The sequence below is a fragment of the Astatotilapia calliptera genome, chromosome 5, assembly GCF_964374335.1.
Source record: "Astatotilapia calliptera chromosome 5, fAstCal68.1, whole genome shotgun sequence".
Classification (NCBI taxonomy): Eukaryota; Metazoa; Chordata; class Actinopteri; order Cichliformes; family Cichlidae; genus Astatotilapia; species Astatotilapia calliptera.
Genome location: NC_137426.1, coordinates 22,424,603 through 22,441,630, shown reverse-complemented (window position 1 = coordinate 22,441,630; position 17,028 = coordinate 22,424,603). Strand labels below are relative to the sequence as shown.

The 17,028-nt window shown below is 40.6% G+C and overlaps 1 protein-coding gene across 8 annotated transcripts in view; it reads left to right on the top strand.

Moving 5' to 3' along the window:
- Positions 1 to 17,028, top strand: part of LOC113022580 (inositol 1,4,5-trisphosphate-gated calcium channel ITPR1) — a 73,349-nt gene that overhangs the window by 52,876 nt on the left and 3,445 nt on the right. For all 8 annotated transcript variants that reach the window (XM_026168120.2, XM_026168118.2, XM_026168117.2 and 5 more), the window contains 15 exons: positions 1,244 to 1,427; positions 1,586 to 1,839; positions 2,516 to 2,716; positions 2,800 to 2,910; positions 3,171 to 3,266; positions 3,705 to 3,848; positions 3,965 to 4,072; positions 4,183 to 4,375; positions 5,625 to 5,747; positions 8,446 to 8,621; positions 10,317 to 10,481; positions 10,959 to 11,148; positions 11,256 to 11,348; positions 13,105 to 13,241; positions 14,091 to 14,256. In XM_026168120.2, the coding sequence (XP_026023905.1) occupies positions 1,244 to 1,427; positions 1,586 to 1,839; positions 2,516 to 2,716; positions 2,800 to 2,910; positions 3,171 to 3,266; positions 3,705 to 3,848; positions 3,965 to 4,072; positions 4,183 to 4,375; positions 5,625 to 5,747; positions 8,446 to 8,621; positions 10,317 to 10,481; positions 10,959 to 11,148; positions 11,256 to 11,348; positions 13,105 to 13,241; positions 14,091 to 14,256 (2,341 nt within the window). The remainder of the gene's footprint in view (positions 1 to 1,243; positions 1,428 to 1,585; positions 1,840 to 2,515; positions 2,717 to 2,799; positions 2,911 to 3,170; positions 3,267 to 3,704; positions 3,849 to 3,964; positions 4,073 to 4,182; positions 4,376 to 5,624; positions 5,748 to 8,445; positions 8,622 to 10,316; positions 10,482 to 10,958; positions 11,149 to 11,255; positions 11,349 to 13,104; positions 13,242 to 14,090; positions 14,257 to 17,028) is intronic.

Here is a 17,028-nt window from a genome sequence, read left to right as displayed (position 1 = left end):
TCGTTTTAATAAAGAGAGATGAAACATCAACCAAAAATCAAGAAAACCACATACACATACATAGAAGTTACAAATATATTTGCATGTCATTGATCGAAGTAAGTATTTCATCCCCGATTACCAAGCCAGAATTCCGACTCCCACAGATTACAGCCAATCAATTACAGATGCTCCTGATCTCAACTCCATATGTGTGTAAAACACACCTGTCCAGAGAATCACTTTCTTCCATTTCAACCTCTCAACCATCATGGGCGTGTCCAAAGAGCTTTCAGAGGGTGTCAGGGGCAAGACTGATCTGAGCAAAGCTAGAATGGGCTACAAGACCATCAGCAATAAGTTGGGAGAAAGTGCTGTTGCTTTAGCATTAACTGGACCTGCCATGTTTAGAGGAATGAAATGCTGGGTATCACCCAAAGAACACCATCCCCACAAGCATGGAGGTCGAAATATTATGCTTTGGGGTTGTTTTTCTGCTAAGGGTACAGGATGACTTCACCACATTAGGGGCCAGTGGACGGGGCCATGTGTCATAAAATCTTGGACAGGAACCTCCTTCTCTCAGCCACAACACTGAAGATCGGTTGTGGATGGCTCATCCAGCATGACAAATATACCCCACATATGCCAAGGCAACAAAGTAGTGTCTAAAGTAGAAGCACATTAAGGATAATGAGTGGCCTAGCCTATCTTCAGACCTCAGCCCTGTAGAAAATCAGTGCAGAGAACTCAAGCTTTGAGTTCTCAAGCAACAGCCAAAAAAACCTAAGGGTTTTAGAGAGTTTCTGTAAAGAGGAGTGGGCCAAAGGTGTGCAAACCTGGTGACCAACTAAAACAATCATCTTAGCGTTGTGCTTGCCAACAAGGGTTTCTCCACCAACTGCTAAGTCATGTTTTGCATTGGGCTCAAATGTGTTTTTTCTGGATTTTTGGTTGATATTCTAACTCCATTAAAACTACCATAACAACTGTTCATTTCTTTGTATGTGAGCAAACTTACAAATTCAGCGGGCGATCAAATAATTATTTCCCCACCATATATGATAATCTTATCAGCATAGTAGCAGATTGCTTTTCTGTTGATCAACTGCTCTTATTCCGGTTTTTCATATTGCAGGTGAGCGTCAACACATTCAGCAAAGAATCTGACACCACTGAATGTTCGTTTCCATTTTACAGTGACACAGCATGTACTGTGGTTTTGGAATAATTCCAGTTTGCTCTTCTTTCTCTGTGTCTCCAGCGCTCATTCTTTTGCCGTCTGACAGAAGACAAAAAATCAGAAAAGTTCTTCCGTGTCTTTTATGACCGCATGAAGTCAGCCCAGCTCGAGATCAAAGCCACGGTGACAGTAAATACAAGCGACCTGGGAAACAGGAAAAGAGACGATGACAGCCAGGACAAAGAGCCCCCTGTTCGCAAAAAAGGTCAGAGGTCACCTGTAGGGTTGTTAACACTAAACAACGCCCAGTTTGAAAACTGCTGATTTCATGTTTATTTCTAAATTTAAAATAGGAAAAAAAATATTTGAAGGTTCTTTTAGTTGTGACTCAGTTTATAGTACGAGTTCTATGTCTCTATATAGCAAAAGACCCAGCTGTGGTGATGACAGAAGACGTGAAAGAGCAGCTATTAGAGGCCTCGTCTGCCACAAAGAAAGCCTTTAACTCTTATCGGCGAGAAGCTGACCCCGAGGACCACTTCACCTCAGCAGATGGTCAGCCCAGCACGGGGGACAAGAACCAGGATGAAGGAGAGATGAGTTTTGTGATTGTTATCATGCAGCCTATCCTTCGCTTTCTCCAGCTACTTTGTGAGAATCACAACCGTGACCTACAGGTGGGTCAGACTAAGCGTCGCAAATTTAGTTTTACAGATTTACTTTAGAATGAGTCCAGTTTTACTTCCTTTTAATATTAAACTGAAGCCTTTAGAGTCCAGACACAATTTCCAATGGTTTTTATTACCAATGCCAATAGCTTTGTGTGTCTTTGTAAAGTATCTTTATTTGCAGCGATATCAGGGCTTCAAGTTTCTTCTATTCAGAGAGCCTCACATGTATTTGTTTTCCACTGAGCTTGTAAAGCAGAGATTTTCTGTTACTAAGCTCTTGAGTCTTGAGGATTCAGGCTCTGTTTAATCAGTTTTAGTTTCTACTGATGTATCTGCAGAGGATGTTGGTTCTTGGTAGCTCTTTGCGTCAAAGCTTGTTTAGAGACTTAAACAGTACCACTAATTGTACTTCCCTCCCCCAAGATCTTCCAAGATGTACAAAATGAGATTTTATCAACTGTTTACTCATATGCAGGTTTCTAAAAAGACTATTATTTTGATAGAATAATTGTATTTTCATGTATAGATATTTGCTTACCTGCTTGTTAATATATTCCATGTTGTTGTGCAAAAACAGACGTCCACTAGCATGCACGAGCTGTTCCTTGGACGTTTCACTCTTGAATTTGATGTTGTTTACATGCTGGTTAACTGCGTGAAACCTTCACTGTTTTTTTCCTAGAACTTCCTTCGTTGCCAAAACAACAAAAACAACTACAACCTTGTGTGTGAGACGCTTCAGTTTCTAGACTGTATCTGTGGTAGCACCACAGGCGGTCTCGGTCTGCTCGGACTCTACATCAATGAGAAGAATGTTGCTCTCATCAACCAAACACTGGAGAGTCTAACAGAGTACTGCCAAGGCCCTTGCCATGAAAACCAGGTACGAAAGACACTGAGCGGTGAAGGAAGTTATAACTCCTTCACCACTATTTTTTTTATTACAGTTATTCCTTTCTCCCCCAGAATTGCATTGCCACTCATGAGTCCAATGGCATTGATATCATTATTGCCCTGATTCTTAATGACATTAACCCACTTGGGAAGAAGCGGATGGACCTGGTTTTAGAGCTCAAGGTAAGTTGAGCCAGATCTCACTTTTACTTTAAGACTAGAGTTTAAAAAATGAGGGGAAAAACGCTGTAGTTTCCTTTCACAGCAGTAACACCAATAGGCTTGACGTGAAAGAGCAGGAAATTCACCCGTCTGAGCTAGCTTTTCTGCATACCTGCCAAGAAAAATAGCAGCAGTCTATTTTCCTAGAGCACCAGGTTTTCCGCCTGCTTTACTTGGATGAAGAAACTGTAGTTCTTATCTTTTCCAATTCTGGCTCTCAGAACAATGCATCTAAGCTGCTGCTCGCCATCATGGAAAGCCGTCATGACAGTGAGAATGCTGAGAGGATCTTGTACAATATGAGGCCTAAAGAGCTGGTGAGAACCTGTTGTTGTCCATCTTGTCATTGAGTCCTGAGCTGCTATTTCTACATCAAATGCAAAATCTACTCAGCTATAACCTTGTTTTTGTTAGTACATAACAACAATTTGATGTTACCTTGTAAAAATACTAGGGTGTGTTTTATATTTATATATATATATATATATATACATACATACATACACACACACACACACACACACACACACACACACACACACACACACACACACACACACACACACACACACACACACACACACACACACACACACACACCCCCAAACAGAATCCAGGGAAAGTGTTGAAATAGTGAAGGAGAAGGGATGTCATCTTGAATAAGTTTCTGAAGACCAACACGATGAGAATTGTATTGTTTATTATATATATGTGTATGTATATATATATATATATGTGTATGTGGGTGTCTGCAGGTGGAAGTGATAAAGAAAGCCTATCTGCAGGGGGAGGTTGAGTTTGAAAACTCAAAGGAGGAGGAGGATAACGGAGAAGAAGAGGAACATGATGCTGCTTCACCCCGAAATGTTGGACACAACATCTATATCTTAGCTCACCAGGTGTCTTATTTATCTCTTTTTGCAGAATCTGTATATGCTGTATCTTAGAAACATGCATTTTCCTTTTGTTGTCCCTTGTAACCAACTCACTTGCTACCTGTGTGTCCTTTATACAGTTGGCACGTCATAATAAAGAGCTGTCCTTGATGTTAAAGCCAGGAGTGTCTAGTGGAGAGGGGGATGAGGCCTTGGAGTTCTATGCCAATCACACTGCTCAGATAGAGGTCATAATGCAAAACCCCTGTCACAGAATGTGAATCGGAACATGTTTTCTGTACATTACGTCACAAATTGTGGGCTTCCCTCGGAGGTGACTGTGAGTGTCTCTCTGCAGATTGTGCGTCAGGACCGCACCATGGAGGAGATAGTTTTCCCTGTACCCAACATCTGTGAGTTCCTAACTTCAGAGTCAAAGCTCCGGGTGTACTACACCACAGAGAGAGATGAGCAAGGCAGCAAGATCAATGACTTCTTCCTTCGAGCAGAGGACCTCTTTAATGAGATGAACTGGCAGAAGAAACTCAGAGGTGAGTTTGTCTTCTGTGTGTGTGTGTGTGTGTGTGTGTGTGTGTGTGTGTGTGTGTGTGTGTGTGTGTGTGTGTGTGTGTGTGTGTGTGTGCGTGCGCGAACAACAGTCTGTTTTCACGGAGAGTAACTACAGGTGGAGAAGGTGAGAGTCTGTGTACTAAAACAGGTACTGAAACATGTGGCAACATGCCCCTGTTGTTTCCTAATGGCAAGTACAACTTCCGTGCATTTTTTTTTTTCTGGGAATACTGTGCTTCATGGATAGCTGAAAATTTCTGTGTGTAATTTGCATGCTCTGTTGGGTGTTTTACTTTCTTTTTTTCCACAAACATGCAGGTCATGTGAAAGGGGAAACTCCAACTTAGCCGTAGTTATAAATGTGTTTTTTTTTATGTGTATTTAAGTGATAGACTGGTGGTGACCTCCCTCCTTAATGCAGGATAGAGCTCAATCCCTGCGAGCCCGAACAGGATAAGAGTGTTTGGAAAATGGATGAAAGGATGTGCATCAGCACCTTGATGGCAGGGCTAAATATGTCATCCTGTGTGCGCTCATGTTATGCATGTGCATGTTTCCACTGTCTAAAAGCGGACAGGGGTTTTCCACATTCTTTGAGCCATGAAACATTTATACAGTAACCTTATGAATCACAAGTGAGAGCGTGCTTACGCATGCACACAAACATACACACGCAGACCCACACCCACACTCATTCACACTTCTAATTCACATACCTCATACCCACACAAACCCTTATTTTGTCTTTCACGTAAAGGAGGGGATGGACACAGAAAAGTCCCTGCATCTGTTTTTTTTTTTTCTTTCTTTTCCAATTAAACCTGAGTAGGCAAAATGTTGTGTTAAAAGGTCGAGGTGACATGTTTTGCATCTTGAACTTTTAAACCATTCATTTTGTTTTTGACAGCTACGCTTACTTCATATTTACATATCAAAGACACTGAAGCCGAACTTCCTCAGTTCTTCTTTTCAAACTTGCAGCTTGTTGATGCATAAACCAAATACTGAAATCAGCTGAACCTGCTGGTCCCTTATATTTCAAAAAGTTTCATTTATTCTGCATAAGTTTTAAATATTCAAAGCTTCTCAAATAAAAGAATTTACTTTTAGGTTATTTGAATTCAAACTGCTGAATTGGTATTTCAACATAGGCAACCCGCCAACTTCACTTTTGGCTTTTGGAGCAGATTTTAAAAATAGAATCTGTTTTGTCTTTCTTCTTCTCTTTAGCCCAGCCGGTGCTGTACTGGTGCTCAAGAAACATGTCGGTGTGGAGTGGCATCTCCTTCAAGCTGGCTGTGCTCATGAATCTCCTGGTCTGCTTCTTCTACCCCCTCGAAGGGGTACATGGAGGTCAGTGAGGTGGCACCCGAGTATGAACTGTGACTGCGCGCACATCCTGTTGCTAAAATAGGCGCAAGCATTTCTGCAACATTTCCAGTTAATCAATCGTTTTAGACTAAAACTTTGACACATTTCATTTGACGTTTTCTGTCAGGTGTTCCGATGAGGCTGCCTATCAGTCATTCATGCATGTGACATGCTCACAGACAGTATAGAGATTTTCTTTTTTTCTTTGAATGTAGATATTGTTTCGATGCTGTTTTGCTTGAGACGATTTGTATCTAGCGCCATGATGTTGCAATCAGATTTCTTTCGAAACAAGGGTCAGACAAAGGTTATGTACTCAGGGGGAAAAAACCGGAAGGACAGGGGCTCACTGACATGTTTTCTTCCTGCTTCAAAGCACATCTATAACATTCTATAACTCACAATGGGTTGAGAAATGCAAATATAGACAGCTGTGTAGAAGTTTTCTAAAAACGATAACAATGTTGTGAGGCAACAATGACTTAAGAATCAAGTTTTAAAAACGACACCAAAAAGAAAGAATCTGTAATGTACAGCATGCTACACACCCAGAGAGGTACACTTTAAAGAGCTGGGTGACTCTGCTGGACGTGGCCACTGACCCACTGATCTCATTCTGCCACGGTGTTCTTACATGCTGACTTCTAATCACCTGGTAATCTGTGTTTGAGACACACCCGCAGTAACACCATGCCCTTAAAGCTTCAGCTCATATTTACCTTGTAGTTCTATGGAAACCGTAATAAACAGAGGAGTGGTGCACTTTAATTTACTGTAAACTGAGCCTGCATTGTCTTAGGTAGCACAAGCCATATATGTGTGTGTGTGTGTGTGTATATATATATATAATGTGTATATATATAATGTGTGTATGTATATATATATATATATATATATATATATATATATATATATGTATGTATATATATATATATATATATATATATATATATATATATATGTATGTATATATGTATGTATATATATATGTATGTATATATATATGTATGTATATATATATGTATGTATATATATATATGTATATATATATATATATATATATATATATATATATATATATATATATATATATATATATAAAAATCAAACATTTTTATATAAAAATAAAAATCAAACAATAAACCCATTTCCAGGAAAGAAGTTTGCCTTGCTTTAGCAATCAGCACTTCATTTTGCCTTAACAGCTTTTCTGATGGGTTTGTGAATTATGTGTGATGACAAAAAATACTGCATTTTGAAATGAAAACTAAAATCTGGTGCGGTTTCTCATAACGTCACCAACAAGGTCTTACTGAACCACTTGACCTGTGTGCGAGACTCCAGCATACCTTTGGCTTAACCCTCTCAGGCTCAAATTAAACTTTTTGTTGCTAATGCACAACCAAGTCCTGCAGTGGTACTTCTGAGTAAAAAAATACGTATGTGGGGTAATCAGGTTGTTAGTTTTTAACTGTTGCAAATCTGCAACGCCTGCTTGGAGAGGGTTAAACAGTCACTTTTATGGCTTTCGGCCTATGCCTTTGCATACATTGCTCTCCTGGCTCAACGCCCTCCTTTGCTTGAGGCTTTAGAATGAGGGTTATAAGAGCAGGAAATCTAGGTCAGTGTGTTGTGCCTGCATGCATGAGTGACTGGCTTTTGGTGAATAGCTGTGGCTAGCGTCACACACCCATGATACATAATCACAATCAAACAGCGCACGCTTTTCCAGCTTTTCGACTGCAGACTTTCTAGCTGTTTGCACACAATCATTTGCCTGCACATTAACCTTAGGTGTGCAGCGCATGCAAAGCTTGTGAGTGCACGTAAACGCCCCTCTTTCAGTCTGCGACATCACTCGAGCTGTGCGTTCCTCCCCGCTCATCCCTCATGAATCTTTCAGCTGAGGTATTTTTAGAGAACAGTGTTATGCAAGTGGCACCTGTCATGTGATCTCAACAGGGACTGGGGAGGGAGAGGAAAAAAGGAGAGACAGGGAAGGAGAGAAGGGAATAGGGGAAGGCAAGGTGGGAGGAAACAAAGAGTGAGAGGGAAGGTAAAGAGCGGTGCCTTCATTGTAATATTCCCCCCTCTATTTTGTCACCCACTGCTGCACTTTTTCATCTTTTTCAATCTATTAAATTCTACCCCATTTATTTTCCTCATGTATCCGCTCCCTGAGGTCGATCTGTGAATAGAGTTCACGGAGTTCTTACAATAATACACACGTTTTAGAAAAGACATTGCTTAAAGAGGCAGCAGGTTAGATATGGCCTTGTTTTTAGGCTCCTGAAACATGGGTTTAGCTTGAGTGACACACTGTCACATGAAACCCCTGACTAGGACACTAATCCTGGATTTACCACAGGATCAGGATGAACATCAGGTGCGCACGCTAACGCAAGAAACTGTGTCATACACTTTAAGTGTTATGTAATTGGCTCTCTTTCAGTTCAAAGTCTCCAAAGTAGGAAGAAGATAGCGGATCTCATAAAAAAAAAAACAAAGTTGGATGATACTGAAAAGTTCCAGACTGTACATGTATCCTCTCAACATGTCCTTTCATATTTCACATGTGTCACAGTTACTGTATAACGAGTTGGCTGGTTTGTGCATTTACCTATAGCTTGTTTGTGCTTTGCACATTTAATTGTCTTCATGTGTTATTTATTACCTGCAGGTACCCTGGATCCCCATTTATCTGCCCTTTTGTGGATGGGAGTCTTGGCAGCGCTGATCATTGTTATCATCATGCCACAACCACTGGGCATCGGTGCCTTGGTCACTGTCACAATCCTTCGTCTCATCTTCTCTGTGGGCCTGGAGCCCACGCTCTTCCTTCTGGGTGCTTTCAATGTAAGTGAGCTCACAGGGACGGTCATTTAACCCAAATCACCACCACCAGTGCCAAACATCCATTTGTGCATTTGTGTATCCAGCTGAATACAATGAAAGAAAGTTTTGTAAAAGTGAGTATTAGCTAATGCAAAAGAATTAGAAATCGCTATAATAGGCAGATTATAACTGAATCCTTGGTTCAATCTTTCAAGCTAACAAGATAAACATTTTCTTATTTTCAGCAATTCTCTAATCTAAAAAATATAAAGTAATATAAAGAATAACTCAATAAACTAAATATTTTAGGGCTTTTGGATTGGTCATTTGAACCTCCAAGCAGTTTGAAGTAGATGTCAAACTGGGCTCTCAGAAATAGTTTCATAAGCTAACTGATCCATAATAATAATAATAATAATAATAAATGATGTGACAAGTGGGCAAACTGTCCAGAGTGTACCCCACCTCTTGCCCTGTGCCAGCTGGGATGGGCTCCAGCCCCACAGTGAGCCTGGATAAGCGTTAGAAACTTGATGCTTTTCAAATTTAGACTGACAGGGCATTTTAAGTCTAAACTACCTACATGACAGACGTTTTTTTTTAAATTTTGGGTTTACTATTTCACCCACACCACTACTTTCACATACTCAGAAACCTTTGCCACACCAGTTCCACTTCTTCTTTCATCTCTCACTCACACTTGAGCCCACTTGGCATGCCAGTGCCGCGTCTGCCTGTAGTGTTGCCCCCAGCCTTGTAGGCTGGCTGTGTTTGGCTGTACTTTGTGGTGTTAAGTGCGTCACTGGATCTCAAAGAGGGTTACACCGCCCCTTCACCCGCCAGAGATTTTCTAGATGTGCTCTTATATACTTTTACACACACACACACACACAATGCAAAATAAAGACTCAAGCGCGCGGTCATCTCTCCCTGTGCAGGCTGTGTTTACATGTACACACAAAAGCAGGTTATTGGGAGAAACCAGGTTAGGGCAAGAAATCAGAGAACAAGTTACCACGGACTGCAGTAGCTCCGGTACACTGAAATCTAGTTTATGCACAGCAGGTCAAATGTCTTCTGGCTATGTATTTGACATATTTTAACCTTTTTTTTTTTTTTTTTTAAAGATTGGAAATGGAAAGGTGGAAATATTCAAATAAATATCATATTTTTACTGTGAAACTTAATTAATTGGTATTTAGTGTTAGTTTCGTTCTTAGTCAGGCTATAGATTTTCATTATCTGGGTCAAAAGGCTGCGGAGTGTATGACCTTTCTTTTCATCACTCTCCACTATCGTTGCATTGATACTACGCCTATCTGAACTCTTTATCAGCCAAATGTGCTCTTTTAAAAACCCCGTGGAGAAATTTGGTTAAACAGATGTGTCTGCTCGAGTCGCCAACTTTCTCAAGCAGGTATCCACTCGGGCTGCATTAACCGGGTTTCTGTTAATCCTTTAACCCGATTCAAGAAACAGAGTTTCTTGTTTGGATGATGTTCAAAAAAATTAAGTTACAGGTCACACACCGGGGTAAACACTTAGTGACTTTGTTTAGCTTAAAAGGCACCAGAGTCATACTGTTGTCAGGGCTTTCAGAGCTTGTCTTCAGTGAAGGCTGTTGTTGTTTTGTTTTGTTTCTTAAATTGAATATTAAAATGCTGATCCATTACTCACTATTGTTGCTATTAAAGGCAGCTTGTCTTTATCTTTCAGGTTTGTAATAAGATAATCTTCCTGATAAGTTTTGTTGGCAATCGAGGAACCTTCACACGAGGCTACAAAGCCATGGTGATGGACTTTGAGTTCCTCTACCACCTCATCTACCTCATCATCTGCTGTTTGGGGGTGTTTGGCCATGTTTTTTTCTACAGTCTTTTGGTAAGACAATCACACAAATGAATTCACTTTTTAAATACACATCCGTCCTGAGAAGAGATTAATACAGTCTGATTGAAACTTAACTATGACTAAAAGGGAGTTAATCACTATAGCAACCCACAAACCCCACCTATTTTTGTTTTTCTCATTAAACTGCAGCCGTGATGCCTTCAGGGCCATATCCTCCTAGAAATTTCCTTTTTTGGTGTTTTAACAATGTTGTCATTGGACTGTTGACTGCTATTCCCCAGTGCCTCAGGTCTGCTTTTTAGCGCATCGGTCTGAGTATCCAAGTGTTTCTCGATGTTCTCCTTTCACGTGGGTCCAAGCAGCTCAAAAAATAGCACAATCTTACACGAACATCTAATATTTTGCGGCAGACAGAAAATGCCAAATCATGCAAGGAAGCCAAGAAACCTCATGGTGTATTCTGATTTAGTCGTTTGTTCTTCTGTAATGTGTGCTTTGTTTCCGTAGCTGTTTGACCTGGTATACAGAGAGGAGACCTTGCTGAATGTGATCAAGAGTGTGACTCGTAATGGACGCTCCATCGTGCTGACCGCTGTGCTCGCCCTCATTTTGGTCTACTTGTTCTCCATCGTGGGTTACATATTTTTCAAGGATGACTTCATCCTGGAGGTGGACCATATCCCCAACACAACTATGAGTGAGGAGAGACTGCAATTATTTATCAGTTTTCCAAGTAGACTAATTATAGATTGTTAGCTCCACATTAAAAAAGGACTAGAAAACATTGCCTCCCTTCTTTTCTAGAAAGTGGAGGTAGTTTGGCCGGCGAGTTCCTGTCTGCAACAGTGTGTCATGGAGGTACTGATGAAAACTGCACTACAGATGCCCTCCAGGAAGGTAACCCTATCAGGCAACATCAGAGTCTTCCATTAATCTATAAATAGTGTTTAGATGTTGGAAGAAGGACTGACACCCTCCTCTGAGATGGTTTAAAGACATTAGTTGTATGCATGTGTGTTTAACTTAAGGTTGAGATATATTTTACATTCCTCTTCCCCTGACTACCCTGAGATAGGAGAATATCTTGAGGAAGATGGCAAATTACTGGAAGTCATGTCTAGTCTAGGTTTGATCTGTTGTTGGATATAATTGTGAAACAACAATAAGCGGAAAGGAAAACTGTTGCACTGTTTCCCTTTTTTATCCGCACTTCAATCCATGTGACTCGATTGTCTTTCATGTGCCTGCCATTTGACCTAAGCAACTCACATGCGACCTTATCAACCTTCATGTGACACAGATTAATGACAGTCACAAAAAAGGAATAAAATTTCTGGGGAACTTCCCGCCAGCTTTGTTGCCATCAATGCTACCCGTTTGAAAAACTGTTTATGTCTGGAGCTGGAACCAGAATGATGGTTGAAAATATTTTCAGTGATGTGACTCATAAACTGGACCGTTCTCCATGTTTACATTTGCTCCACAGAGAAACTATAAACTCTCCTGGGGTTCACCATCTGAGTTTCCTTCCCTCTGCCATCATCACTGACATAGCAATAAAAATACTTTGGCCCAAAACAGCAAAGAGATCACGTGTTCTACTCTGTTTTTGATTTGACTTTGGAAGAAGTCCTTAAATTCAGCATCTATCTTACATTCCAGCCAAACAAACACTTTTGCTTTGACTTAGAGGCTTCACAGCATGAACCAAAACATACCAGCATGGCTGCATCAAAGTCAAGGATATTTTATAATAGAATGGCAGTTGACGTCTTATATTTAATGAATGACTACATGGATAATTCCACTTCCTACTATAGAGAATTATTCTACATGTATTATTTATCATAAACCAATTCATAAATGCTGAATATGAACATTGCAACCACTATGTCACAGCATCTCAGTTATACAGCATCGAAAAGTTTCTAATGCAGTCAATGCATCTTGAGTATGATGTCACACGATTTGATATGAAGTCCATTAACTCTATATGATAGCTGAATAAATGTGGAACAAACTCAACACCTATACTGGTAGATAATAAATATTCATAGGGTATAGGGTGCATTTTTCAAAATCAAAGATTGCTAAATGTATTATAAGACTGTGGGAGCAGCCATCGATCAGCTAACTGCATTGCGTCTGCGCCTCACAGCCACTCAGTGCATGTGGTTGAGATATATATACATATATACACATACATATATACAAATATATATAACAGCAAAAAAAAAGGGGTGATTAAAACCTAACAAATTTGGGTCAGGATTTTTTTTTTTTTGTGTAACGACTCGAAAATAAATATGCATTTGCAGTTTATGACTTTATTATATTTGAGCAGGCAGAGAGTTATTTTAAAACTATGTCAGGCTGCTGTTATTTCCAGAGGTCAGTGTTTCATCATGTTATTATCTGTTACAATCACTTCGAGTCACACCTTGTTGTTTTGATGCTAGATAAACAGATGATTGCGGGTTCTATATGTGCTGATTTCCTGGTTGGATCAGTCCGGTCAAGCATTATAGCATAAAGACTTGTTATAGGCTTTCTCTAGTGCTGCAGTGATGCGAATATGCAACAATGATTTGTTTAATAGTCTCTGATTTAATTATTGTAATTATTAAACATGCTGTCTTTTCTGTTTCCTCAGATTTAGGGGATGACATTGAGGAGGACAACATGGAACGGACGTGCGACTCTTTACTTATGTGCATTGTTACTGTGCTGAGTCACGGGTTGAGGAGTGGAGGGGGAGTGGGGGATGTTCTTCGCAAGCCTTCCAAAGAGGTACGTGCAACTGCGATTAGGCCTCAGGCGCTATGTTGCATGTGTGTGCATGTGTATATGCCTGTGTTTTTGGCTGAGAAGGTGTAGCACCCGCAGCTGCGCCATGGATCATGTGAGCTCGCTATGAGCCACTAAACTTGTTTTGTTTCAAAAGTATGGAGGTTTCGCAATGTTTCCTTACAGCTGCGCTGCCTCCGCCTTGTGTGAGAATTACGCCTCAAAATAGAATTCCACTGAATGAAGGCTTAACCACTTATGATGTCAAAAGAGGATGTGAATGTCTCAATCACGCATTCGCAACTCGACTCTGAGACCCTTACTAGTTGTTAAAGCAAATTACAGCAGTCGTAGGACACGGGTGGCATGGTGGCTCCAACTTTATTTGGTTTGTCACAAACAAGTGGGGGTAGTATGCATTGTGTGGGTGGCAACTGCAGGGTGGTCGAAAGAATCCAGAGACAGGCTCATCCCATGACTTTCTAGAGCAATGAGTAAATAAGCAAAACAAGTCGGTGAATCTAACCGGTGTATCCGAGACGGGCTGCACCGCGTTGACCGGCTTTCCTGTCCTCTCTGTTACTGTAGCATCTGGCAGGTTATACCCACGGCTTTATGTTTCCATGAACAACCGTGAGGACCAAGGTTAACCTCGTTTTATACTCGTAACATCATCCACAACACCTGCTTACATAAAGGCCTGCCTTTTAGGTCATGCCATTAAATGGGACAGGGGGTCCTCATTGTTTCCCCTCCCTATATTAACCTCACTCAAATTAAAGTTTATAATTATTTTAATGTGGGATCATGACCCTAATGTTCATACAACCCTGTTTTTTGTATCTTACCCAGGAGCCACTGTTTGCAGCAAGAGTGATATATGACCTGCTGTTCTTCTTCATGGTCATCATCATTGTCCTGAACCTTATTTTTGGTGTAATCATTGACACCTTTGCTGACTTGAGGAGTGAAAAACAGAAGAAAGAGGAAATCCTGAAGACCTCGTGTTTTATCTGCGGTAAGACCGCTCAATCTAATGTGTTAAAGGGGATGTGTTGTTTTTTTCCATATACGTTATTACACATATATCCTATATGTATGTATATGTGTTTCAACCAGACCCGTAAATGAGAGGCTATAAAGAGCGAGACCCAGTATAACCTTTGAATTATGCAAAGTTACTTTGGCAGAGTCCAGGAATAAAAATATGAGGAAGCTGCATAACTCTGTAGGAAAATAGTAAAAGACTCTCCCTCCTGACATGTTTTGTGCCCTTTGCAAATTCCACTAGTGAGACATTATAGGCCAGGTGACTGCTCCAAAATAAAATAAAATAAATAACAATAGAGATAAAAGCTGATAATGTATAATTGCAGCTCAAATGCATACATACTTTAATGTTGTGTGTAACCTACCGGGTGTTGGGCACAGCTTTCTGTCTCAAGAAGTCCTGTGATGTTAGTCATGGGAAATAAACCTCTTAACTTTCCAGTGATGGGATGACTTGTCTTAACATAAGGGCAGTGTGCCAGCCCGGTAAGGCTGTGCTCTGTTGCTGGAAGGGCTCTGTGTGGTTTTAAAGACTGCTTGTTATTAGAACTCCTCCACAGTCTATCTAATATTACTTTATTCCCAAATTCTCCTCTTGGAATATTAGATTTGATTTGATTTTGGTGTATTTGTGGTTTGTGGTACGCCCATATTAGTTAGTCTATTAGTTTGTTGCTTTCCCCCTCGTCTCTCCCGCCCTCCCTCCCCCTTCTCACTCTGCTGCCGTTCCAAAGAAGGCTGAGTCATGAGGGCTTCCTGCCACTGCTCTGCTCGCCTCCATAATTCATGTCTGTCTCACACGCACAGACATTTTCTCCCACTCGCTCGCTCACTAACTCGCACACACTTAATTTCCTTACCATATGTCTCGTGAGGCTTCGCCGATTGCCCGAACTTTGTCCCTCCGTGTGCCATCAGCCGCATGTCCTTATATGTACATTATATGTAAGTAAGTAGCTAAATAAGAACATGCCGTGCAGCGTGTGCATGTCTCTGCTCATTACTGAGTGTAAGCCCAGAAGTACATGCTGTATGTGAGCATGTGTGTGCATGCGTATGTTGGGTCAGGCAGTCAGGACAAGTGGTAAGCATATGGAATGAGAACAGTATTATGTCACCCAGCCAGCCATCAGCTCTGACTCATTCATGTTAAATAAGGCCAGGCCACAGGGGGAGCTGCTGTCTCTATGGTTTCCAGAAGGACCACGAGAGAACAGGAGATGCAGAGATTAGGGGCTCCGCAGGAGGATGTTAAGTGGCTCAACATCCTCTAGCTTGGTTTTATAAGCCATTGATCTTTCGCTCAGTCTCGTATTAGTCTTCAGGTCTTTGGGGGCTGTTGCCAATGATTGATTTACGTCATGAACTTCCTGCACAGGGATTTTTACCTGTAGCTTAATTTATTGTTGTGCAACAAATCAGGCTCACTGGCACGATAAAATGACCTCCACCATCTTATTGGTCTGGTTTTCATGCTGCCGGTGTCCTTGAGTGAGCCTCTGCTTGCTTCTTTTTTTTTTTATCAAACTGTAGAAGGTTTTTATCCTTGGGCCTTTTTTGTTCCGCATTTGTACATCAGTAACACTATTGTGCAGCCCCCTTTATTGAGTAGAAAGATTAGGGTTTATGGGCTTTTAGTGAGGACTAATTGGTTTCATTATGTGGATAATTATTCTTAATGGGTAAAGTAAACCATGCATCACTTTTGTAATGACAGGCTAGCAAATAATATAGACTGAAATTTGAATTGCCATATTCGGGAAAGTAAGATTTTTTTCAGTCCATGTGACAAGTTAATCAATAAATGTGAAACTCGACTGTCTACTTTACAGAAGTGGTTTCAGTTATAAATCCAAAAATACCATCTTGAGAAAATTAACTTTAAGAACAATTCATCCATTTTCCAACCCGCTTATACAACCAGGGTCACAGGGGGAGCTGGAGCCTGTCCCTGCCCACATTAGCTAACAGGATGGGTGCAACCTGCTGGCTGTCAGTGTCACACTGGGTAACGTTTAAAAAACTTTTAAGTTCATATATATATATATGAGTTTTAGTTTTCAGATAGATGGTCTCACATTTGACTCTAGAATACTTTAGTATACAACTGAGTTTGTGGTCAAATCATTGTCTTTAAGTGTCCAGGTCCTGTGCCGCTGTGCATTAGGGGCAAATATCTCCACTATGGCCTCGTCTGTCCAAAGGAGTTTCAAGGGTCCTGTGGTTTGTTCAGACGCAATTTAGCAAAAATGTTCCTTTTAGAGAGAAAAAGCTTTTTCCTGTCAGTGCTTCCAAACAAGCCAAACCTCTTCTGTCTTTCTCTAACCTTGCTCTCATGAACTTTAACATGTAACATGCTAACCGATGCCTGTAGAGTCAGAATTTCTCTGAGAAATGCACAGCCTGACCTTGGGGTGAATTTGCTGGGGCTTCCACACAGCTAAATGCTCCAGGCTAACAAACTGACAAAACTTCTTATTTTTTCTTTAGGACTTCTTAATTTCTGTATGAATGTTGCTTTATTCCTGGAAACAACAATTCCTGGAAGCAATTTGTTACCAATGTTATCTTATCTTTTGACAGTTTTTAATCAATTTTAATTGTATACTTTGCATGTTGTTTGTCTTGGTTCTGAGCAAATTTTTTAGACATTTTAGATCACTTAGTGCTCTCTGATCAGTGTCAAATGACAGTTACATGACAATAATAATAATAAGATACCTTTATTAATCCCACGAGT